Consider the following 25,258-nt stretch of genomic DNA (forward strand, 5'->3'; position numbering starts at 1 on the left):
GCGCGAGACAAGGCGCGAAGACAATGTGCGCGGGAGCGGGCGGCCATCTTGCGCGTACTGAGGGGAGGAGACGTCATCTTGTTTGTGGCCACGCAGAGGAAGATATTTAATACGTTGTTTGTTAGTTAAGGTGGAGGGAGAGGCCGCGTTGTATGTGACAGAACAGGGAGAAGCCATTGTTACGGGTATACAGATAATATAAAGTGTCACAGGAACGCAGGGATCAACTTACATTTGTAACTTACATTTGTAACTGTTGGAATGTGAACCTAGGTAATACTGTGTGTACTGTATCACTGTGCAGACATGGGTAATTGTTAGAAGAGGCCAATGAATGACTGCTGATATATATATATATATATACACACACACACACACTCTATATATATATATATATATATATATATATATATATATATATATATATATATATATTTTACTTGTATGTTAGGGGGGAAAGGTGTGAGTGTATCTATGTGCTCATTTGCATGTCATTTCCCAGAATCCCTTGCTGCAGTGGAAGCACTGTATGCTAGGTGATAATGGTTGAAAGGCAGGGTTGCAGAATGTGCTCACAAGTGATATTCTTTATTGGATATATAGAATAATATAATTATATACCACACCCACAGGCAACACTTTGGGTAGTAGTGGTGACCGTGGAGGCCTCTACGTGGTTGTCTCAACTATATAGAACTATGTTTTTTTATTTTATATATATATAATATAAGGGAGAAAGACACAGAGCTGCTTCATGATTACTATCAACGTTATTAATCTCATTACACATCAGTAGAGTCGGACTTCTGAAGTGCAGTTTGTGGTCCAGTACACTCATGTATTAAGATCCCTAGTTCTCGACATCCTATATGACAGACGGTAACATCCTGATAGTTTTGCGGCTGCCTCTCGTGCACTATTTCCTACGTGGATTCAGGCTATTAAATTGGCTGGAAAGTACACATTTACAGTATCATATTTATGAGAATACTCCTGAAACCCCACGCCCTAAAATATTTACTATCTGTGACCTCAAAATTCATATCGCCCAACAATCCCTTATATAGATTCTGATCAGTTACATTTAAAAACATACATTTTCTTTAGCAATCCAATAGTACAAGTTGATTTTAGTTAATGTTGATAAATGGACAAAAGTAGCATCTTAAAAGTAAGTCACTTGGAAGAATATGTGAATAGTGTTAAGGATTGTGCAAAAAATAGTATCAATTGTTTTGTGTATTAAAATAATGGCAGCAATTTAGTACTATGCAGTGAAAATGAATGCCTGCAGTTTCATTTCAGATATGAGAGGAAAAAAAAGTTGACGATCTCAGCATAAATAATTACGGTAATAATATATAGATAGCACTGTACATAGAATTGTGCAGCCACAATCAGCACCTGCCCTGAAAAGCTTACAATCTAATTTTTGGTGCCCGCCACCCGGGGAGATAAAGTGACTTGCCTAAAGTCACAAGGACTGACAATGGGATTTTAACTGGCTACAGCCCCACTTTAAAGGCAATGGCATGATGACCATTGAGCTTTTCCTTCAGAGATTGTATCAGTAACGTCTAAACTGAATTTCAGATTGAGAAGACTCCTGGAAAATGGCAACGGCTCAGATGCACAGGAACACTGTGGTACGTTACAGCGGGTGTGAATTAGGCGATCCGATCGGCACGTCCACACTCGGAAGACCTACACAGGGTTCTCAGAGTGACAGGAGGGATATATAGACAGTGGCAAAGATAAAGGAAGACATAGTGACAAATAGAGTGGGGGGGGTGAAGGCTATAGAAAGAATGGCCGTTTTCTGGCATTATTAACCCTAATAATACATTGCAAATAAATATATTGGAATCCTTGTTCTATTACATTGGGCCTTTGGGAACCAAACACAGAACAAAACAAAGAATAATTTACCTGTGGCTCTTAGGACTGACAGAGTCTTATCACCAAACGACAGTAGATTGTAAAGACCTTGCAAATATTCTGCGCACTGTTAATTATTTAAAAAATACTTTGCGCTTGTCACATTTTGGAGAAACAAATGTGTCAAGCATTTCCATTTAACCTCTTAAAGGGCCGTGGGCATGTACGATCAAGTGACCGCTTCTGTCACTGATGATGGAAGGGGAGGGGTCATGGCCCTTCCACCCGCCATCAGTTCAGATCATGAGCACGCACAATCTACCCTAGCCAAATGAGCAGGATTTTTGGACGTAGCTACTATGTCATGAAGCCAGGGTGCTAGACCCCATGTCATAGTAGTTATGTCTTGGTGCGCCCAACGGGTTAAACATGTCACTGTCCTTAATTCATTTTTATCCCAGGAAGGACTGACTCTATAACCTCTTTGCAAAATAAGTTGCTGGCCCCTGTTGCAGACAACCATAACTAACAGATTAACATCCATTTATGCACAATAATACAATAGGTCCCTGATCCTACCATATAATTTTTGTGTTGTATTAATTAAGGTATCACACCCTTCAAGTGATCCAGCTTTCTCTTGGACCAGCATGGCTTCTCCATCTAGAGACTAGTAACAATGTAACTGCTTCATGTCTCTTACAGAGCTCAGTGGTCCTTCCCAATCGAGTAGCTACGGAGCAGCAGTCCCTGGTTCTCGTTAAGAGGCTCCTCGCTGTGTCAGTTTCCTGCATCACATACCTGAGGGGCCTGTTTCCTGAATATGCTTATGGAACAAGATATCTAGAGGGTAACCGGGTGATTCCGCCTGTTCTGATTGATGAAGGGAAGGGCTGCGCTTCGGGGCTTATTCTGTATGATCCTAAACGGCCATTTAGATCGTTTTTTTATCTAATATCTACACTATGACTAAAGTAAATGGGGAGTTTCAGCCAAAATACGTCCCAATCGTCCAGTTCCGCTGATATAGACAAAGCCCCTTAATGACAGAAACATTTTGAAAATAAATTAACAATCTTAATTGTTTTTCTTAAACATATGTAGCTGCTTAAAGCAAATATTTCTCCTTTTGTTTCTTTGAAAATTAAGCAGTATTTATTTTAGGGGGCAGCTCTGAATGGGGAGGGAAGAGGGTTTCAGTAAAGTGTTTTTTCCCCCTTCATCCCATCCTTATTAGAGAGCCAATAAAAATAAGGGGAGATTGAGAGCGCGGGTCTCTGCCAGTGCAAACTCTTGTTGAACACAGTGACATCAGACAAAATGGTGCAGCCAGAGGAAATCAAACACCTCCCCAGTCTCAATGCACCGTGTTTACAAAATAACGTGAAGAAATTATTAAAAAATATTTATAGGTGTCAGATTTTAGTAAAATGTATCCATCACCAACACCAAGTTAATATATTGTCCTAGACATTTGCGTCAAGATCCTCAGAGAAGATAAGAGCTGTCCTGGCTCCACGCAGCTAGTAAAATGGTGAGTGATGCAGAATAATGTTAGGATAATTACCTATAAAATGTAGAACTGATATGTGATATGCACAATACAATACAGATCTGGCTTGTCCTAATATTTGCATGCTCCACGCTTAGGCCTTGTACATACTGTAGTAGGCGCGCGCACGACGGGGCGTGTGACATCACACGCGCCTGCTGCACTGGCGATCCTTGGCCTGTGGGGTCTCGAGGAGGAGACGCCACCAAGAGCAGCTCATATTCAATGTTTGTGGGCGTATCTGTATGAGATAAGGTGCTCCAGCGAGTGAGTGGAAGCCTGCAGAAACTCCAGCAGTACATGAAGATGGGCAACGCAAAGCACAACAGATTTGTCAATCTAATTTATTTTAAGCCAGAAACATCACAACGTTTTGACCTAGTGGTCTTTATGGCATGTGCCACTTCAGTTCACATGATAAAGACCACCAGGTCAAAACGTGTCTGTGACATCACGCGAGGGGTTCGCCCTCAATGGCTGAACTGCGCACGTGATCCGGCCGCCACGAGAAAAAAAATCAAAAGATGTCTCGTGGAAAATCGGTTGCGCTTATGCACGCCCGTTCTATGGCCGTGCGCATTGCCTTACAGGCTTTTGTGTGCGGCGTCGCGGTAACTATGGGCGGGGGCTTAGCTTAATTCTCGCCTGTGGCTTCAGATTCAAACTAAATGAATACAACAGGCAGTTAGGGTTCAACAGTACATAAATACATAATACACCCCGCAGACGCAATTACCAGAGTGCCCTCCTACTGTCTCTACGTTCTTCCTATCTACCAATTCGATTGTAAATTAAAGGAAAGATTCCCTGTAGAAAGCACTCGGGGTGTCAAATGTAGAATGAGTGAAAATTAAAATCCTTTTAATTAATAATAGTATAAATATATATATATATATATATACCAGATTGGTAAAGTGTATGGCCAATCGGTGATCTATATACATAAAAGTAACAAGATATTAACTGCCAATCAATTAAGTTCCCTAATATGTCTACTTATTACAGTGTAGATATATAGTTTATATCCATATAAGTTGCTATACTTGATAAATATAACACATGATTGCTAAATAGCGCTCTCACAAACCCAAAACGATAATAGTGCATAAAAAATAGTGCATGAAAATTATAAATAGTGCATGAAAAATTATATATATAGTGCACAAATGTGACAAAATAAAATCTTAATAGTGAACTATATGTGATTTAAGAGGAACAAACACACTCAACCCTTAGTGAAGACTGTTTCAAAAGTCTTCTGCACAAATTTGTTCCACAAGGACATGGGGAGCGTCGTAGGTACCATAAAAATAAAGAAACATCACATAGTGTAGTAATGTTAACAAAATAATTAGCAGTAAATGGGCTCGCAAATGGCTACTCGCAATAGAGTAGAAATATCAAGCAGTCATCCAACTGAAGGGGTGGATGTTCCTATAGATGTGCAGCAATATTCAGCAGTCAATCTCAAATGAAAAAGAATAAACCAATGTGTAGAACGAAAAATCTATTAACACAGTGAAATACAATTCAAGGCTTACACTTAAGAAGATTTTCAAGCGCAGTATATAACATGTAGCAGGTTCACAGCGGGTCGCGATCTCCCTGTGTAGCGCATTGCTCTCCGGAATACCGCATCCACGCCGGGGGTCACACGTCACTTCTGGTGCGGCTGGAACCTCCGGACTCGGTGGTGCAGATGCGCTCTTGGTGCTCTCTCTCACAGATCTCTTGCTGAAACACTCTATGCGTTTCGCCGTTGGTCAGCACGGCTTCGTCAGGAGTGATGGTATGCTGCATCATGGGGATTTATATACCCACTTGCCGTACCTCTAATAAGACATAATTGGCTATCCCACTTATGGTTAACCCTAAATCGGCAGACAAGATCAGGTATACAATTCCCTTGTATTCTGGCAAACCTATATCTTTACAAATAACTTTACAAATGATAAAGCATGGTGCCTAAACATAATATCAATTAATTACAATACAATTTTAATATAACAAATAAAATGAGATAAAAAACAGATACTAATAATAATAAAATGTGACTAAACATTAATCACAAATTTATATAATAAAAAATCTTAAGATAATTAAAAATTAAAATTATTAATATTAAATTAATACAGTTTATGTTCTCCCCAAATATCATTATCCCTACATAACCTATACTAAAGGAGACGTCGATTGATGTTTCTCGGAAGAAATGGAAAATAAACATTGTTACTAATGTTTATTTTCCATTTCTTCCATTAGTAATAATAGCGAGCCCATTTACTGCTAATTATTTTGTTAACATTACTACACTATGTGATGTTTCTTTATTTTTGTGGTACCTACGACGCTCCCCTGGTCCCTGTGGAAGATACTTGATAAATACTCTGCAACCAACTCTAGTGACTATTAATAAAGCTCCATGTCTAGTAATTAGAACTAGAGCACTACAACCCCCCCACCCCCTATTGGTATAATAGGGTAATGGAGTGGACTGGGTGACAATTGGACAAGTGATCCATGCTGTCTGTTGTATTCTCTATTATGTCCACTCAGTATACTGTTGTGGTATTTATCTGTCTTCCAAACCACTTAATCTACTTTAGAGAAACAGTATATTGTGTCACTAGGTGTGACAACAAACAAAAGACCCTAGATCCATATATTGGGCTGTAGAATAGGATGGCCCCAAAACCTATTAGTATCGTTTCAAAGTGGACTGGGATAGCAGTTATACGTGTATAATAATAACATGTAGTGTGCATGCTTGCTTAATACAAAATCGGGGCGCTCTTTGTTTTTTCAGGCACCGGATTGTACCGGTCGCTTAGTAGTTAGTGCTTAACGAGCCTGGGGAGCTCGCATAGTGTATTGGTTAAAATTATTAGGATGGTAAGATAATAAACAGAGAGGGACTAATCATATGCTTGTGCTATGCAAAATGACTGCAGCCCTCTTACATCCAACCTCACATAGTCAAATTATTAGCACATTAAATAATATGCATACTCCCCCCACTTCTCACATGACGTGACAGATCATACACTCCAGTACATGACATGTGAACAGGAGAATCGGCTATTTTTGCCCAGCCTAGTGCTCAATTTGCACCGTGTCTATATTTATTCATATGTTAATTTAAGCTAAAGCGAGAGTTCTTTCCCTTCTCTTCCCCCCTCCCCATTCCCTGATCTGCCAATTCGATTGTAAGCTCTTCTGAGCAGGGACTCCTTCCGAAATTTTACTTTTATGTCTGAAGCGCTTATTCCCATGATCTGTTTATTTGTATTATTTGTTATTTATATGATTGTCACGTGTATTACTGCTGTAAAGCGCTATGCACATAAAGACATACATACATACAACAGCACTGAACTTTATAGTAAAGTGCAAATAAATACTGACAAAGCACTATGAGCAAAACATGTCTGGGTGACATGAGACCTTAGGGCTGTTCTATAGTGTGTGCGCTTGCTGCACCATGCGGGCGCGCGGCATTTATAGTTGGCTGAGGTTAGTCATGTGTGTGTATGTGTGTATGTATATATGTGTATGTGTCAATAAGTGCACAAAAAAAAGTATCAAACGTTTTTTTTTTTTCTTTTAAAAATCTTATTTAAGTAATTATTCACTCACACAATCTACACACACACACACTACCTTCTCAACATGTTGCTTCTGGTAGCACGGACTCTATACACAAAAAAAGTGTGCGGCACGTGCACGCGCCTTCTCACAGGCGCGCACGGCCGCACACAGTATATTACGAGCCTTATGGTTCAGACCCGATATCACAACTGCAAAACAACCAGGCGGGTTGTTTCGGTTTGTTTTACCGTGATAGAGATGGATATTTGCGTTTTACTGTAAGACTCCATGTTGTTAGATCCTAATTTCCTGGAGCCTCTGTCATTGTACATACTAAATGTTAAAGTTTAGTAATAGCTGTGCAGCTTGGCGGTAACAAAAGGCCACTTACCCATGTTATAATACTGCTTTTTAATGTTTGTTATAAATTGATAAAAAAATTGTTTTTTAAAGTTCACAAATAATGTAATAATTATTAAGAATCTTTATATAATACATTGCTTGCTCTTCCTGCATTAAAGACTTAAAAAGCACATTTATGACCTAATTATGCAGTCAGGAGAGCCAGTACAGCAGCAATACTACATTCCCCCATTTCATTTTCTTATTTTTTTCCTTTATTTTTATGTGTTAAGCATGTGACAATTTATAAGTCTACATTGTTACCTAAGGCCACGCCTATAGTGCTGTTGATGGTGATGGCGACACGATGGGTGACGGCGCTGTCGCCACCGGCGAAAGTTATATTTTGCCGGGCGGTGGCGGCGCGGGTTTACGGCCATTTGATTGGTTCAAGGGCCGTCACGTGAGGCGACAGCCCTTGAAAAATCAAATTTTGCCGGCTTCCAGTTTTTGCGACGGTGATGTTGCTCTGTCGCATTGTCGCCGTCGCGCTTACTATAAGCGCACGCGGCGGCGGCAATGCATTTGTTTTCGGGCGACGTCGCATCGCCGGCACTATAAGCGCGGCCTAAGCTGGCTCCTGTTATAAATCTGTCAAAATCTTGATTTGTGTGCCTAACGAAAGGGCCGCCTTTCAGTTTTAATCAATGTATGCGTGTATGTCTTTATTTATATAGCACCATTAATGTACATAGCGCTTCACAGCAGTAATCAATACTACAGTCAGTGTAACTCAGCAGCTACAATGTATCGTATATTACTAAAGGTAACATCTATTACAGTTTGCAGCTCAAACTGTGAACCAAGTATCTCAAACAGGAATGTGTTGCAAAACTGTTGCACTGCTGGGGAGGTGTGCTAACACTACTATAGAAATCAAAAGATGATTAGTATATAAAAAAAAACATTAAAAATGGCACATAGATACCCAGCAGCTCTAAGGAACCCCAACAATTACCACATAATATATATGTATATAAGTGTCAATTGAAGTGCTAGTGAGCGTGACTAAATGTAAACAGCAAAAAACAAAGAAGCCCAAAGCTACTTCCAATATGACAAAAATACACAGTGAAATACATATATATCTCTTGAAAAAGGGTAATTTAGTTAAACCCTTTGGCCAAAGCGTTATAAGCCTGCGATCCACATCAAGGCATGACCATAAGCAGGTCCTAACACTAACTGATGAACCTGATTTTTTTGGGGTTCCCTAGAGCTTGCTGGGTATCTGTGTGTTTATTAACTTTGACCAGCTGGTCTTGCAGAATTTTAATCAGTTAGGGGCCTATGCAGAGAGCAGCGGTAAGGTGAATAGCGGCATTTTTTGGAGAAATATGCCTTGAGAAAGGCAGGTACTGACGAGTTTTAAAAAAAGTGCCATTTTTTTTTTATTTGTGAATCTCACCGCGCGACTGGCGAGAACCTAAATCTCGCCAGTTGTAAAAATGTCCCTATTCAGAAAGGCGCGATCGCCATCTAGTGGCTGTTCGCGCCAATAACATGGAGAGAAATTATACAATTACCTCCGCCAAAAAAAGTTGGCAGGAAGCTGGAGCTCACCGGCGAGAGGGAAAATACAAAAAAAAAAACGCGCTTTTTTTCAAACATGTTTCACCAGCGCGCATCTCGCCGGTTGCAACTCCCCATAATCAGACATGATTTTAAATGCAGTTTTCAGACCTTTCTGCATATGGAGATAAAATCACGCCAATAAAGGTACAATTTATTAACATCTCCAATTATTTCCAGCACTGCTCTCTGCATAGGCCCCTTAGTGTTAGAACCTGCTTATGGTCATGCCTTGATGTGACTTGCAGGCTTATAACACTTTGGCCAAAGGGTTAACTAAATGACCCTTTTTCGAGAGATATATAGGTATTTCCCTGTGTATTTTTGTCATATTGGATGTAGCATTTGACTGCCTTTGTTTTTTGTTGTATTAAAAATGGCATTAAGAGTTGAATAAAAAAAAATCAGTCACTGTTATCTAATACTACAGAACTGATTTATTAAATAAATATATATATAAGATTTCACATCTTTTGCTGTTTTTTTTTAAAGGAACCTTCGCCCTTTCTTATTACTAGCACTAAATTCTATGAATCTTTTTATTCTTCCAATGTACCGATAGAGCTGGCACTTCTCTTCACTGAATGTAGTTACATTTCAATAGACTGGGATTTATGAATGCATGGAGACACAACTTAATCTGTTTGTGCATGTGGTTCATTTTTATTTAAGATGATGGCTGGAAGTTGTTGACATTTGGCCTAAACAGAAAATGAAATCTTTATTACAGGATGTTAGGTTGTTATGATGCCTTGCAGAGAAAATATGTAAGTATTCACATGAATGGGATGTTGTTTTATACTTTGATTGGTATTGAAATGTTTTTTTGTCCTCGTACAGAACGGGTGAAAACATATGAAATGAAAGTCTTCACCCGAAGTTATTGGGATTGAATTCTCCATGCACGTATCACTACCAATATTGCCATAGCAATGAGAGTAAAATGACAGCCATTCTTAGAACACCTAAAAACTTAAATGCCGACAAGCCTTCAACGCAATGTATTCCAGGCCCCTCCACCTGCAAATATGTAAAGTACATGTCATCCAACAGAAGCATGCCAGGAAGAATTTCAGTAGTTGAGAGATTCAAAGTTCTTGTAGCTGTGTTGATTGGTCATGGAGAAAAGCAGATTCAATGTAGGTAGTGATACTTTTTAGCGGCCCAACATTAAGCGCCAGACCCACGAAAGGGTGCAAAGCTTTAGTACGCCTCCGCTCCTATTGATATGAATGGGAATAAAAGTATGCTAAAGCTTGGCACCCTTTCTTTGTAGAGGAAATGACAGTGTACAGAGCTTTCGAAACCTCCCAGGTTTCTTCTTCAAGTGTACTGGGGCAGAACAACCTAAATCGAATCAGTAGTTGAGAAAACAGACACAAACAATGCTCGTTGTGTATTTCCTTCCAAATAGTACATTGCAGACAAACGCCTTTGGAACAGAAATGTTCTTCTCCTAATATATTTTTTTATACAGTAGCATTTTGAAACCTAGATTCTGAAAGGGTCATTGATATTGCCCCTATATCGTACAGCAAACTGCTTGTCATGAACGGAAAGCACAGTTTATAGGCAAGCTATTTTTAATATTGTGCTTATGAAATATATTATTAGAAAACGTGTGTGTTCTATTCTGCAGATTCAGTTCTGCAATGTGTATTTTTGGGAATATGCAAACCATGCAGCTTCTCTTTTTTTTTTTTAAAGGGGATTTATTAATCCTGGAAACTGCATTTGTTAAAACTTTAGGTAAACATTAAAGATGTAATTCCTAACCTGAAATATTTATTTTCTCCCCTTTGGACTAACCCTCTAACAACCTTTTTTTTATTTCTTAAAACAGTTGAGAATGGTTGTACTAGCAGTAAGTATTTGCCGTTTCCGTTATATATTTTCCTCAGACTTTACAAGTTACACAATATAATTTAACCATCATTTACCTATTTTTTAATTATAGATTTATACAAACCCAGAAGATCCACAGGTATGAAACCTTTTTTAATGCAATATATGTTTACCTTGTTGAAATAAAACCATGCAACTTGCTACCACCCTTCCATCAGTAAAATTCCCCCGAGTCATCAAAGCGCGAATTGTGCCCAAAATGTTGATTGAGCACGATACAGCTGATCACGTGTTGATGACTGTGGGCATTGTGTGTAATTTGTATTAGCCCTTATGGTGATATTGCTTTTCATGTATCTTTTTTTTTGCTGCTGCTGTTTACTAACAATATATATTTTTAAGACTGTTACAGAATGCTATCAGTTTAAATTTAAGTATACTTCCAGTGGACCCGTCATGGATTTCACAAGGTAAAATACTTTTTTATAATAACAATCCTTTTTGATAGTTGCATGACTTCAGTGGTTACTGCATTCCATCCGTACTGGAAAATGGCACAATCTTGAACAGAAAAAAACAATGTATAATGGCAACAATGGTGACTGTACCATACATTTCATTAACTTCGCTCAGTGGTCTTCAAACTTTTTTTGGTTAAGGAACCCTAGAATTATATTGTGAATTTCTTGGGAACCCTAACTCTCACTCCCCCTCCCTCTCTTCACCCCTTACACTCCCCTCCCTCTCTTCCTCCCTTACACTCCCCCCTCTCTCTTCCCCCTTACACCCCCCCTCTCTCTTCCCTCTTACACTCCCCCCCTCTCTCTTCCCTCTTACACTCCCCCTCTCTCTTCCCCCTTATACTCCCCCTCTCTCTCCCTTCTCCCTTACACTCTCTCTCCCCCTTACAGTACCATCTCTCTCTCTATTCCCCCTTATACACCCCCCTCCTCTTCCCCCCTTACTCCCCTTTACACTCCCCCCTCTCTCTTCCCCCCTTACTCCCCCTCTCTCTCTTCCCCTTTACACTCCCCCTTTTTTCTGTTCCCACCTTTACACTCCCCCCTCTCTCTCTTCCCCCCTTACTCCCCCTCTCTCTCTTCCCCTTTACACTTCCCCCTTCTTACTCTCCCTCACAGTTTCCCCTCACTCACTCTCTCTTACACATACATACCCAACAATATTCCCTTGGGGTGAGGAGGTCTCCAGTGCTTCTGCGGTCCTGCCCCGGTCCGGGGTCTCCTTGGCTCCCTCTTCCTGACGCTGGCAGGAGAAGGGAGAGGATCACAATGACCGCCGGGTTGCTGCATGGGGAGCTTGAGGTCTGGCTTTCCAGGGGTCCCATGTGGCTACGGCTTGGCTTTGAAGCCCGTGTTTCTAGGGGAGATGGTGTTCTGCACTCCTGTGGCACGCTGAACGTGACCTGGCAGATACTGGAGCGGAATCGGAGGACTACCTCCTCTTCTGTTCACCCCAGTGATGCTGCGATCATGTGACCAGTCTGAGGAGCAGGCACGTGATCACTAAGTGATCACTCCAGTATTTTACATATGGTAAAATAAAAGCAAAGATACAACGCCTATGAGTGTGTCTGCCTGTCTGACACAGGTCCCCAAACCTGCTTCATTAACTGAGTTTAGTGTGGTTATATAGAATTACGTAATCAGTGGCGTCTGTGGGTTAAAAAATAAATACAGCTATTAATATACATTTGCAAAAATATTGTCTGTTCTTCCAAGTAGAAAGCAGAATTAATTTGTATTAAAATGAACATCAGATTGGTCCTGATTGTGAGACGCGATACTGCTTGTCACTTTGTTCACTACTTGATATCCTTTTCTTGATGCCATAAGCCAGGAGAGGCCAACTACAGTTCCTCAAGAGCTACCAACAGGTCAGGTTTTCAGGATATCCCTGCTTCAGGACAGGTGGCTCAATTAGTGGCTTAATCTTTGGCTGAGTGAGGTCTGAAAACTGTGAGCGAGAAAGGGTGTGAGGTCTCTGAGCAAGAAATGGCTGACTGGTCTGTCTTAGTGAGAAGGGGTGAGTGTGGTAGTTATGTGTGTGTGTGGGAAAGAGGCTGAGTCTGGTCTGTGTAAGCAAGAATGGTGAGTGTGGTCTGTGAGTGAGGGGTGAGTGAGGTCTGTGTGAATGAGAAGGGGCGAGTGTGCTCTGAGTGAGAAGGGGTGAGTGAGATCTGCGTAAGTGGGAAGTGGTGAGAGGTCTGTATGGGTGAGTGAGGTCTGTGAGAGAAGGGTTGAGTCGCATTTAAGTGAGTTCTGTGTGGGTGAGTGAGGTTTGTGTGAGTGAGGGGTGAGTGGTCTGTATAAGTGAGAAGGGGTGATTGAGGTCTGAGTGAGGCCTGTGAGGGAGAAGGGGTAAGTGAGGTCTGTGAGTGAAAAGGGGTGAGAGGTCTGTGAGTGAGAAGAGATAAATACGGTCTGTGTGAGTGAGAAGGGATGAGTGAGGTCTGTATGAGGAAGAAGGGATAAGTGAGGTTTGTAAGGGAGAAGGGGTGGCTCTGTGTGAGTGAAAAGGGATGAGTGAGGTCTGTATGAGGAAGAAGGGGTGAGAGGTCTGTGTGAGTGAGAAGGGATGAGTGAGGTCTGTTTGAGAGAGAAGGGGTGAGAGGTCTGTGTGAGTGAGAAGGGATGAGAGGTCTGTATGAGGGAGAAGGGATGAGAGGTCTGTATGAGGGAGAAGGGGTGAGTGAAGTCTGTGAGCTAGAAGGGCTCAGTGAGGTCTGTGTGAGTGAGAAGAGGTGAGTGTGGTCTGTGTGAGTGAAAAGGGGTGAGTGACGTCTGAATGATGTCTGAGTGAGAAGGAGGCACAGTAGTTAGGTCTTTGTGAGCGAGAATGGGTGAGTGCGGTCTATGAGCAAGAAGTGGCTGAGTGGTCTGTGTGAGTGAGAAGAGGTGAGTGTGTTCTGTGTGAGTGAGAAGGGGTGAGTGTGATCTGATTAGCAGATGTGCCACTGCTCTAACATATGGTTTAGAGGTGCAACTCCCCCCAATATGACCTATTTTGAAAGCGAGCTCCAGAAAATGCCTATTAAAGCAAATTACCAAGTTGTTTATTTTTTTGAATCCTATCTCTTTTTTAACTGTTTGATTTTTTATTTTCAAAGCACTAAAGCCTGCAGAAGGGCACTCACATGGGAACTCCTCTTATGTATTCTCACTTGTGTCCAGCAGGTAGCACTAAGGTCCACTGCTTGTTAACCCACGATTTTAAAATATACTTTAATGACAGTTAACGCCGGATTGGGTGCGTTAACCTGCAAGTAGCCATAGGCGTGTAATATAGAGCGCGCGCGTGCGCTGCTGTGCGTGCACGCGTCAATTATAATTGGCTGTGTTAGCCAGACGTTTGTATACTTGGGACGTGCGTCATGGCAGTGCGACAGACCAGGGAAAATACAATAAAACTGTATTTTTGCGCTGCGCCGCGAACCAATCACAGCGCGCCCTACCGCTGTGACGTCAGAGTAATGCCCCCTAACCGCGCGCGCCACTGCTTGCACCCTAGCAAATAAACGCGCATGCCGCGTGCACGCGTAACGCTGGGCGCGCGCCCCGCATATGCAGCAGTGAGGACTATATAACAAGCCTTAGGCTACGGCCCCACTGTTTGCGCTGCACACGCGCCTGCCAGACTGGCGGCGCGTGCAGCCGAGTTCCCGGTCTGCAGTGAGCTGCAGGGAAAAAGACGGGGGGGCGTGATGTCACCCGACAGGTTTGCCCTCATTGGCTGAACCGGCAGGGGGTGTGGCCTAGCGCTCCATCACTAATATTCATCACAATTTTCCTATCTGCAGGAAAAACTGGCCGTGCAGCGCGGCGGCCCCCCCTTGCAGTGGGCCCGGCCCCATTGAGGGGCGGCTCAGTCAGCGGGGACCTGGCCTAAGTGTATAACCTGCTAAGTGAGAGGGGATTAAAAACCAATTTAGATGTGTGTCTAAATTTTTGGGGGAAAATATACCGTTAAATGTTTTTTTACAAAACTGTGAGCTGGAAAAAAAATGGAAAAAAGAGATATCTTATTGTACAGTGGTGTGAACAGAGTTGAATTTCCCATTAGGCCAGATAGGCCCGGGCCTAGAGTGGCAACATTTTGGGACGACAAATTCCCCCCTTCTCCATATACAGAGGCCCTGCTCTCTTGCTCACTGATTTCCAAGGGAGATCCCAGGGCCTCTGTAAAGTTTTAACCTTTTCCTTCGTGCCGCCCTCCTCCTTCAAATGACATGACGACGTGACATCACGGCGTCGCGTTGCTGCGTGCCGTCGTGACGTCACAACGCCATGTGACGTCGCAGTGCTATTTGAAAGAGGAGCGCGGCACCAGGTAAGTTTCTACGGGCGGCGGATTTGTAAATTCACCACTGGGTGTAAAGAAATCTTTAACAAATACAAAATAAACTTGCAAGGGGCTGGCGGCACGTGCAGCCGTGTTCCCCGAGCTGCAGGGGAAAAGACGGGGAGGGGGCGTGATGAGGGACCGGCCATAACGTCACTCGGCAGGTTCACCCTCATTGGCTGAACCGCGGGGGCGTGGCCTTGCGCTCCGTCGCTAGTTCTAATCTTCAATTCAATTGTCAATTTTCATGTCTGCCTAAAAAACTCGCTGCGCAGCGCGGCTTTGTCCCTGCAGCAGACAGCGGGGACCAAGCCTTACACATGTTGCTGTGTGTGTTGTGTAAACATTGTAACCTAGTATTTGTTCTTTGCAGCCATAAGAACAGCTCCAGCTCATCCTGCTTGGATGTAAAGAAAGCCAGCATCCTGCTTGTGCGCAAGTTGTACGTCCTTATGCAGAACCTGGGCCCTTTGCCAAATGACGTCTGTTTAACTATGAAGCTTTTCTATTATGATGAAGGTACTGTACAGCAGGCACAGGGAAATAAGAGCAGACAGACCAGTGCTTTGTCTCACAGCACACATTGCTATGATATTTTCATATCCATTGGGTGCTATGTATGAAGCCCCTGTAAAATGTGTCTAAAACGGGTGAGCAGCTCCAGTCCTCAAGGGCCACCTACAGGTCAGTTTTTCAGGATATCCCTGCTGCAGCACAGGTGGCTGGCTCAGTCTTAGACTGAGCCTCTGATTGAGCCACGTGTGCTGAAGCTGATATCTGGAAAAACTGACCTGTTGGTGGCCCTTAGGGACTGGAGTTGGCCACTCCTGCTCTACTCGTATGGACGCTGCACACGTTGGTGCCTGTGAGCCATTCCGTAAGGTTGATATCATAGATCTTGCTTTAGTTTCCTGTCTTTTTTTAATTTTATTTCCCAAACATGCAAGGATAACAGAGATGAATATTGCCTGTGCTTGGGGCTTGTTAAGACCTTTGTGGATCTGCATCAGATATGTAAAACATAAATAGCAAAAAACAAAATAACGCAATAAATAGATACAGGTTTGTGCATTTATTGCTTTTATTTAACCCCATGTCTGCCAGATGGGTCAGCACTGCACAGTAAAACTAACACATGAAAAACTCCTGTATCCTACTAGTTTCTTTTTTTCTTGTCTTGTTGCATATGTTTGCTCCGCACAGCAATAGCCTAGTAGTAATAAATACATGTAGAGCCTAGCATTTCCTTATTGGGGGTTTGAGGGCAGGGTGGGGGGTATTGGTCGAACATATTCAGACAAATCAATGTTTTTTTTACCTCTGTTTTGTAGATTGAAGAGAGGGGTGACAGGAACCCCAACTTTCTAATGCATGTTTAAGGACAAAAGTTAATTAATAACAGTGACATGTTTACCAGGCGCTGATTTACACCTTTAATAAAGAAATCAGACCATTTTAAAATAGCTTTTTCAACTTTTAACACTTCCATGGTCAAAAAAAGTTTTAGAGGTTTTTTATTACAATTTTTATCTAATGTCTGTTGGTTGATTCTCTGTGTCAAAGCTCCCGGTGAATTGTTCTCTGTTTGCAAAGTAATTATGATGCCACCATTAATAAAACAGGTAACGAACGATAAGTCATTGAAATATTTGAATCCAGTGTTGCCTGAGAAACGCAACACATTCATTTTACACAAGATACAAATAAGTAAAACAGTTACTTTAATAAAAGGCATTAAACCTTCCTAAGGGAACCCATTACACTGATAAGTTATTTACTTATGTTGAAATGTATGAGCTGCTACGTGGCACTGAACCTTTAATGCCTCGGATATAGTAGACGAGCGCACGCGACGGAGCACATTGCGGTGCGCACGCCTTTGGCTGGAGTGATTTGTGGCCTGTAGGATTTTTGTGACGTGTGGGGCGGAGGCGGGGCCGCGACGTCATTGGCGTTCCTTATTGGCGGAACCTCGTGATGATCCTCATTGGCAGAACCGCCCACAGGACCCGGCCGTTGCGCGACCAAATAAAACATTTTGGGCGGTTAAAAATTCTGCCGCGCCGTTGCTTTTCCTCGCGTGCGCACTTTTGCCCTGCATTTTGTTCGCGCGGGGTTGCGGGGACTATGGACGCGGCCTTACTCAGCCATTGTTTGTATGGAGCTGTTCCTTTTAAATATACAGTATACCTTTGTCCTTTTTTTGTATGATGTATTTTTGCTACAGTTACCCCGAAAGACTACCAGCCTCCCGGCTTCAAGGAGGGGGACAGTGAGGGCATGATGTTTGAGGGGGAACCCATGTACCTAAACGTGGGCGAGGTGGCGACTCCTTATCATGTCCTGAAAGTGAAAGTCACCACAGAGAAAGAAAGGATGGAGAACATTGAGAAGAACATCCTTAAAGATGGGGAGACAAAGCCTCCCACACAGCCTATCAGACTGGACCTGGAGGAAGCGGAAAATCCAGAGCGTCCTATGAATGTAAGATAGTCACAACGTGTCTAACTCTCAATTAACCCCTTCAGAGTTGGAGGGGACTAGTAATGCAAAGCCTTGCTAGCCTCTACCACTGAAGGGATTATCCCCATTTTTATATAGCATGTGGCAGAACGCCACTAGCTGAGGTAACTTTCCTGGGTGCACTAACAGCTTACATAGAACAATGGGGCCAAAATATGATTTAGTCAACGTTTGTGGCTATTTCTATTACATTGTTCTATCTGCGTTTACCTAATATCTGGGAACCCAACGACTCCTGTGAGATTTCCGTGGGGGCAGGGGGAGTGCGTAGTTTTCTGGCACTAAAAACTATGTCTGTGGGGTCAACAATGGAAAGCCGCAACATCTGAGTGAGGCCGACCCCGGCGACATTTAATCCACACTTGCTTAAAGAAGCATATGAATAGCACTGTGGATATTCTGAACACATGATATATAAAGCTTGGCCCCCTGCAGACGCACTTACCAGAATTCCCTCCTACTGTCTCTGTACGTTCTCCCTACCTACCAAATAGACAGTAAGCTCCTCGGGGCAGGGACTCCTCTTCCTTAATGTTACTTTTATGTCTGAAGCACTTATTCCCATGATATGTTATTTATATTATCTGTTATTTATATGATCACCACATGTATTATTACTGTGAAGCGCTATGTACATTAATGGCGCTATATAAATAAAGACATACAATACAATACACACTACAAGTATTCTACACATATTTTGGGAGCCGAGGGGTTTTGATTGTGTATATTGTGTTTCCATATGCATTTATTATACAATTATGTAAATATATTGATAAACAGAGCAAAGTAATGAAGGGGGGCATGTGCACAATTATTGACACAGAATTGGCCTGTGAGAAATAATTTTGAAACTCTTGTTCTATGAAGCTTATTATTGCTTATTAAGTAAAGGGGGTTATAAATCCAGGACTAGCAGTCCCATGTAATTTACAGCCGTGAGCTGTCTCGAGCCTCAGCCACTACAGCAGGGGTGCGCAAACTGGTGGGTGTGACGTCACATGACCCCGCGGCGTCATTTCACGCCGGATTAAAGGTATGGGGGGTCGCAACACTGGGGGAGAGCAGGCAGGGGGGCGCAGCGCAGAAAGTTTGCGCACCCCTGCACTACAGGTTTTATGAAGAACCATTACAGCTACAAATCTATGTGAATGCACTTGGTTAATATGTGATGAGATATATTTATCCATTCTGCCAAGAACATAGTCCCAAAGTTGGTTTGGCACCCCTCAGAGCTGCTAGTTACCTAATGTTTACTCTGAAAAAAATGTGATTTTCTGGACAGCAGCACTTTGAACATGAGGCACACAGGCTCTCACAGCAGATAACAACTGCTTAGCCCACCTAGTTTCTGATCTCTTACAAAATCGAATAACAGAATGCAAATGTTTGTTGTTAGATGCCGTGACTTGAGGAATTTGATAACTAAAACATTTTGCTTTTCCTTTCTCTGTGCTGCTCCGATCTTCAGCCTAACTTAATCTGAACAGGGCTGTATGCCTGCTTTTAGCAATGAACGGCACATTTATTAAAAGCCACCTTTTTGTGATTTAAATGTAGAAACCTAGTTATTATCCTCCCGGAGCTTTCTGGAAATTACATTTCTATATCTCATTCTGTTCTAGCCTAACAAAAAAGCAAAATCAATAAATAGAAATGAAATCCAGTACAGAATTAATAAGCTGTGTTCTCTTCTTTTTGACTTCACGAAGGAGGATTTGGCTGAAGATAATAACGAAGTAGGGGAGAAAAATGCCATTGAATCTCTGAAAGTTGAAGGTAAGATATAATATGGATCTGTGAATTGTACATGCAGGGAGGCTCAGTGGGCCAAAATTTCTAAGTGGTGCTAAGACATAAGACACTGAATGACCCATTCATGGACCTAAGGTGCCTTATAATTTAGCTCTGTTTAGTAAATATCCTCCAGGATTTCTATATAAAGTCCAGAACAGTGGAACTGATAAGAGGATAAAAAGAGTTCATATTTTTTGTAGATGAAAATGTCCCTAATGCCTAGAATACTACATTGGCGAGAAAAAGTTTGTGAACCGCAGTGATAATTACAGAAATGTCATAGTTTTTCCATGATAACCTTCTTGATTCAAAACCAATCTTTTATTATTAAACATCCAATAGGGTTTATATTAACCAATTCCATGTCTTTTGAAACAAAATGATGTATGAATTAGATAAACAACGAGTAATTAAGAGTCAGTGTATGTGAAAAAGTGAAACTCTGGTTTTATCAGCTAAATTAAAGGGGATAATTAGAATCAGGTGTTTAAATAATTGGGCAGATCTTCAGGTGTGAGTCTGGGAGGCCCCACCCTATATAAAGGTCAGAAACGTTGTGAGTTTGGTCTTCACCATACAGGTGTGTGGAAACACGTCATGCCACGATCAAAAGAAATCTCTGAGGACCTCAGAAAAGAAATTTATTGATGCTCATCAGGCTAGAAAAGGGTTACAAACCCATTTCTAAGGATTTGGGGCTCCTCCAATCCACTGTCAGACAAATGGAGAATGTTCAAGACCACAGTCACTCTACCCAGGAGCGGTCCTACAAAAATCTCTCCAAGAACAAACAGGCAAATCATTCAGGAAGTCACACAGAACTCCAGAGTAACATCCAAGGATCTGCAGGCCACTCTCGCCTTTGCTCAAGTCAGTGATCATGGCTCAACTATCAGAAAAAGACTGGTATTCATGGAAGGATGGCAGGAGGAAACCACTGCTCTCTAAAAAGAACATTGCGGCCCGTCTGAAGTTCGCCAACGAGCACATAGATGATCCACAAGACTTCTGGAACAATATTCTTTGGACAGACGAGTTAAAGGTAGAACTTTTTTACCTCAATGAGAAACTTTATGTTTTTCGAAAACCAAAACCGAACAGAAGTCCCTCATCCCAACCGTCAAGTATGTTGGTGGTTGTGTGATGGTTTGGGGCTGCTTTGCTGCCTCAGGACCTGGATGGCTTGCCATCATTGCCACAACCATGAATTCATTTGTATCAGAAGATTCTAGAGGAGAATGCCCGGCTATCCGTTCGTGAGCTTAAGCTGAAGCGATACACGCAGATCTACAAAAGAATGGCTGCAGAAGAAGAAATTCCGCATTTTAGAATGGCCTAGTCAAAGTCCGGACCTAAACCCCATCGAAATGTTGTGGATATTGAATGATTAATCATTTGTGGATAAATAAATGTTGAAAAGGTATCATGCTTTTGTGTCATTTTTTTGATCGGGTTATCTGTATCTACTATTAGGACTTAGATTAAGATCTAATAACATTTTAGGTTTGAAATATGTGAAAATCTTAAGGGGTTCACAAAGTTTTTCTCGCCACTGTCTATCATGGTTTGCATATCAGTATAGGAAGTCTATCACAAGATATGAAAAGTACTAATATATTGGAGGCAGCACGTGCCTCATCAGTTGACCCAAGAGTTCAAAATACATGCGTTATATAGTTACCCTAAACAAGTAGAAATTGCCACCCTAAATTGTAAGTAGGGATGTGAGCGCAAGAAGTCAGCGCTGTCTCACATCTGAATTCTCGCAGTGCGAACGACTTGGGCTGACCAATCGAAATATCCAGTACACTTTTAAAACTAGCCTTAATGTTATAGGAGTGTGCATGGGTAATTGAGCCGATGGACAAATCCCGACGTATGCATTGTGACCTGAATGCATACAAGGTAAAGTAAGGCTATATATCTTCACAGTGATGTTTAATGTTTTTCTCCCACAATGTCAAAGTACTGAGTGCATTTCTCAGATTCAATGTTACTGCTTCATCGAGCTTCTATGTATACACTATATTGGCTTCTTTTTTTGTCTCCCTGTTGTGCTCAATTACATTTTCCTTTTGAACTGTTAAGAGGATTGGACTATGGGGGAGGTGCCACACCTCACTCTTGTGTACATATGAGGGTGGGTCCTAAACGTAGGCAGCAAAGACTGGGGCAGATTGTATATATTTCTGTATTTATGTTGTGCGTTTTTGTATTGAACATTCTTTTACACGTATTTCTTTGCGTTATTCACAAGTCTGTTATTATTGACCATATTATTGGTCATTACTATTAATTCACTGCACCACATTCTATTAGTCTATTATAGCATCTAGGAGTTGTTTTTTTAATACACTATATTTTGTTTAATGCTGTATGTACCTTTTGTAGATCTACGTCTAACTTGTGAAGAAGATGAAACAATGAGGTCTGATGAAAGCCAGAGCGCAATTAATACTCACTCCCAGGTACGCTCCAGATGCGCTTACTGGGCACTCTTTATATAAAAGGGTATAGCATTCATTATTAACCCCTTGCTGCCAGAGTACCGCATTGCTTAGCAGCATGTTAAAAGTTCATCTGGCAGTGAAGGGCTTTAATCACATAATTAAGCTAACCAACTGTACAAAAAATGATGCACTGACAATATCACCTCGTACATTTTATGGTACAGGTTTTTCATTAAGATTTTAAAACTCCACCTTTTCTTAAACCGCCCTCACCCAGAGGGTTCCAACACTCGCCACTGTGGGAGACAGGGCACTTGAAAGACAATTTGCGTTGACCCAGTTAAACAGTTACGTTTACCTTTTTGGGTGCCCCAAGACATAGCACCGAGGTCAGGGGTGGCCAACTCCAGTCCTCAAGGGCCACCAACAGGCCAGGTATGAAGGATATTCCAGCTTCAGCACAGGTGGCTCAATCAGTGGCTCAATCTTCGACAGGGACTGATTGAGTCTCCTGTGCCCTTGGTGCGCAGGGTGCAATTTGTACTGCAGGGAAACGGAAGAGGAGGACTGCTCTGTTGCTGTGCTAAGGGACGCCGTGGTCACATAATCACTGCTTGACAGAGGGACCTTGGGATTCTGGTGCCGGGGACCCCTCAGGCGCACAAGGGGTTAAAGGAACAGTTTCCCCAACAGAAATATTTTTGGATCTCTTCCCTATGAGGTCTCTGGAGCTAAACCGCATTAATTTCAGCTCTGGCGACCCACTGGTAACCAAGATACTTACTAGGGAACGTTTAAATCCCCTGCATCACGCCGGTCGGCTTCCTATTGGCACGCATGATGTGGGGGATTTAAACAACCAGGAAGTACCGGTATCCCCAGAGCTGAAATTAACGCTCATTGGGCCCCTTGCTTCCCACCTATGTAAAACAAAAAAGAATGCATCTTTAAGGGTGATTGAATCTTTGTCTAAAGCCGGTTACACAAATATATATTTTTACCCACTACGTGGGACTGTTCCTTTAAATTATAGTGCTGTGGTCCACAGATAAAGCATTGATTGACGCTTGTTTTCTTGCTAGACTGAGCAGACATTGCAAGCAATTCCAAGTCCAACAGAGTGTCGCCTTAAAACGAGGAGCGGGAGGATCTTCCAGAACCTGGTTGGTACTTTGGTAGCAGAGTATTTTACAGACCCTATGGCCCATATTTACTACGCAGTCTTCCGACATAAGACACCTTCCGGCACTGAATGACACCTTACTTAACTGCCCTATCTGTTTGACTAATGATGGCTTCATAACTTTTCTGCAAACAAAGAAAGAGAAAATGTTACCAGTGGCATTGAGGGCTGACAAATATCTTATCATTAAAAGACACTACATAAAGATTGTAAAAAAAAAACAACATCAGATATTTTTGTTTATGGAAGTGTTCAAAGTTTCACAAATATTTAAAAATACTTAAATTCAGTTAAAAAAAAAAAAAACAGTTACATTTAACCTAATAAACGTCACTTTCTTCAGTTCAATCCCATCCTTGGCAGGACTTAATAATGGCGTGTTTGAATCTATGTATATCTTTATATAGCGCACACTGCTGTACTCAGCACTTTACAAAATAGATAATACAGTACAGGGAATTATAGCACAATAAGTGCAACAAACAAAATCAGACAATAGGAGAGGAAAGCCCTGCCCCGAAGAGCTTACAATCTACAATTATAATGAACGTTAGGGAACCAGCCCTGCAGTAACGTGCAACAAAACTTCTTTTCACTTCCACCTTCCCATGGAATCAAAATAATTTATACACCCAACGAGAGACGAGAAGACACGAGAAGACAAGCTGTAATTCATCTTTCTCTTTCAGGTCATAGTATCATAAAAGTACATAACTACAGTCAATGCGTCAGATCTCTGAACCTCGTTAGATCTTGTGGTTCAGGCAGCCAGAAGTAAAAGGGTACTTACTCTAAACGAGGCCTTGTAGGTGGTACTATCCCCTCTGGCGGCAAAGGGGTTAAACCGTGGATGGGCAAATCCAGTCCTCAAGGGTCACCAGCAGGTCAGGTTTTCAGCAGCTCAGGTGGCTCAATCAGTGGCTCAGTCAAAGACTGAGCCACCTGTGCTGAAGCAGGGATATCCTGAAAATCCGAGCTGTTGGTGGAGCTTGGGAACTGCAGTTGCCCACCCCTGGGTTAAAACCATTGCAGATAGACGGTGTATATTAAGTCTCTCACCTCCTTCATTAATAGCTGTTTTGTTTCCTCTAAGGATCATGCATCAAACTCCAAGACAGTACAAAAGAGCAAGAGTTCCCAACAAAGCAAGAAGAGAAACCGGCCCGATAAACCTGTGAGTTGAAATCATAGCGGCATGAAGTCTGCATGGTGCCTGTCAGTTAGGTTGCCATGTAAACGATTAGTCCTACAGCGTATTTTGTGTCCAGTACGGATTAGTTGTCAGCAATTCCTAAATTGGCTGTGCAGCATGGGGCTGCTACAGGTAAGCAGGCTGGTGCTGGGTCACTGTGACCGTTATATAAGTTTCCGTCAGGCAGTCAGAAAGCGGCAAGTAAGCAGGTATTTTATGACTCTTGTGTAACCCCTTCACTGCCATTGTTTATATGTCAATTACATTCTGTTTTTGCAGATCTACATTTGATATGTCCATATATCTCACTCCCAGCTAGTAATAGGGACCAGATTGTCCATTCTTATGGACTTAGCCATTGCTTTGCTGACCCATCTAACAGCTATGGGAGCTGAGGGTATTCCTCTAAACTTCTTACTCACTCATTGGTTTTCATTTTCCCTTCACAGACCCAGCCCTTCGAAATCTCCGGGAGTCAAGATGAACCCACAGTGTCAAAGAGAAGAAAGTTTAGTGAACCAAAAGAGCCCTTTTAAACACCCCCGCCCCTCTCTCATACTGTTCTGTAAGACTCTTTTGTATAATGTATACTGTATGTGTGGTTGTTTTTCACCCTATGGTCAGACAGACTTGCAACTGCTATCGTATGTACTGTAAGCAAAGAGCACAGTACAAAGACCGGTGGATTGATGTTCCGTATAAAAGAGAGATCAGCATTGTATTTTTAGACGTTGGTTTGTGTATGTCGTCAGTGTGAATAGAAAAATCTTTACAGTATATATTTCTAAATGCTAATATATTCCATATTCGTTAGATGTGTCAGTTGACATTGCAGCTTTCATTGTAAATGACATCACAATGAGTTCTGAATGTAGAAGTTTTTAAAGTCCCAAGTAAAGATGTACCATCCAGTGCAA

General features: G+C 42.0%; 1 protein-coding gene across 5 annotated transcripts; it reads left to right on the top strand.

Annotated features, from left to right (window-relative positions):
* On the top strand, nucleotides 1-25,258 carry HORMAD1 (HORMA domain containing 1). Of its 5 annotated transcripts, none has more exons than XM_075607582.1 (16): nucleotides 1-273; nucleotides 1,295-1,351; nucleotides 1,594-1,646; nucleotides 2,584-2,728; nucleotides 3,349-3,412; nucleotides 9,723-9,759; nucleotides 10,836-10,856; nucleotides 10,950-10,976; nucleotides 11,240-11,307; nucleotides 15,570-15,715; nucleotides 17,424-17,680; nucleotides 19,432-19,498; nucleotides 21,908-21,984; nucleotides 23,049-23,129; nucleotides 24,243-24,323; nucleotides 24,791-25,258. In XM_075607582.1, exons 3-16 carry the CDS (start codon nucleotides 1,614-1,616, stop codon nucleotides 24,875-24,877), a joined length of 1,191 nt encoding a protein of 396 aa, XP_075463697.1. In that variant the 5' UTR covers nucleotides 1-273; nucleotides 1,295-1,351; nucleotides 1,594-1,613; the 3' UTR covers nucleotides 24,878-25,258. The 5 variants fall into 5 exon arrangements, with proteins under 5 accessions (XP_075463697.1, XP_075463698.1, XP_075463700.1 ...); XM_075607583.1 differs by having other exon boundaries at nucleotides 1,306-1,351; XM_075607585.1 differs by having other exon boundaries at nucleotides 1-185.

This window comes from Ascaphus truei, chromosome 7 (genome assembly GCF_040206685.1).
Source record: "Ascaphus truei isolate aAscTru1 chromosome 7, aAscTru1.hap1, whole genome shotgun sequence".
In the NCBI taxonomy this organism is placed as follows: Eukaryota; Metazoa; Chordata; class Amphibia; order Anura; family Ascaphidae; genus Ascaphus; species Ascaphus truei.

Bases quoted from the DNA above. Each gene is read 5' to 3' on its own strand.
- HORMAD1 (XM_075607582.1), top strand. From the start codon at position 1,614: ATGGCAACGGCTCAGATGCACAGGAACACTGTG. The intron at 15,716-17,423 runs GTACTGTACAGC...TTTTTGCTACAG, and splicing joins GCTTTTCTATTATGATGAAG to TTACCCCGAAAGACTACCAG. The intron at 21,985-23,048 runs GTACGCTCCAGA...TTTTCTTGCTAG, and splicing joins CAATTAATACTCACTCCCAG to ACTGAGCAGACATTGCAAGC.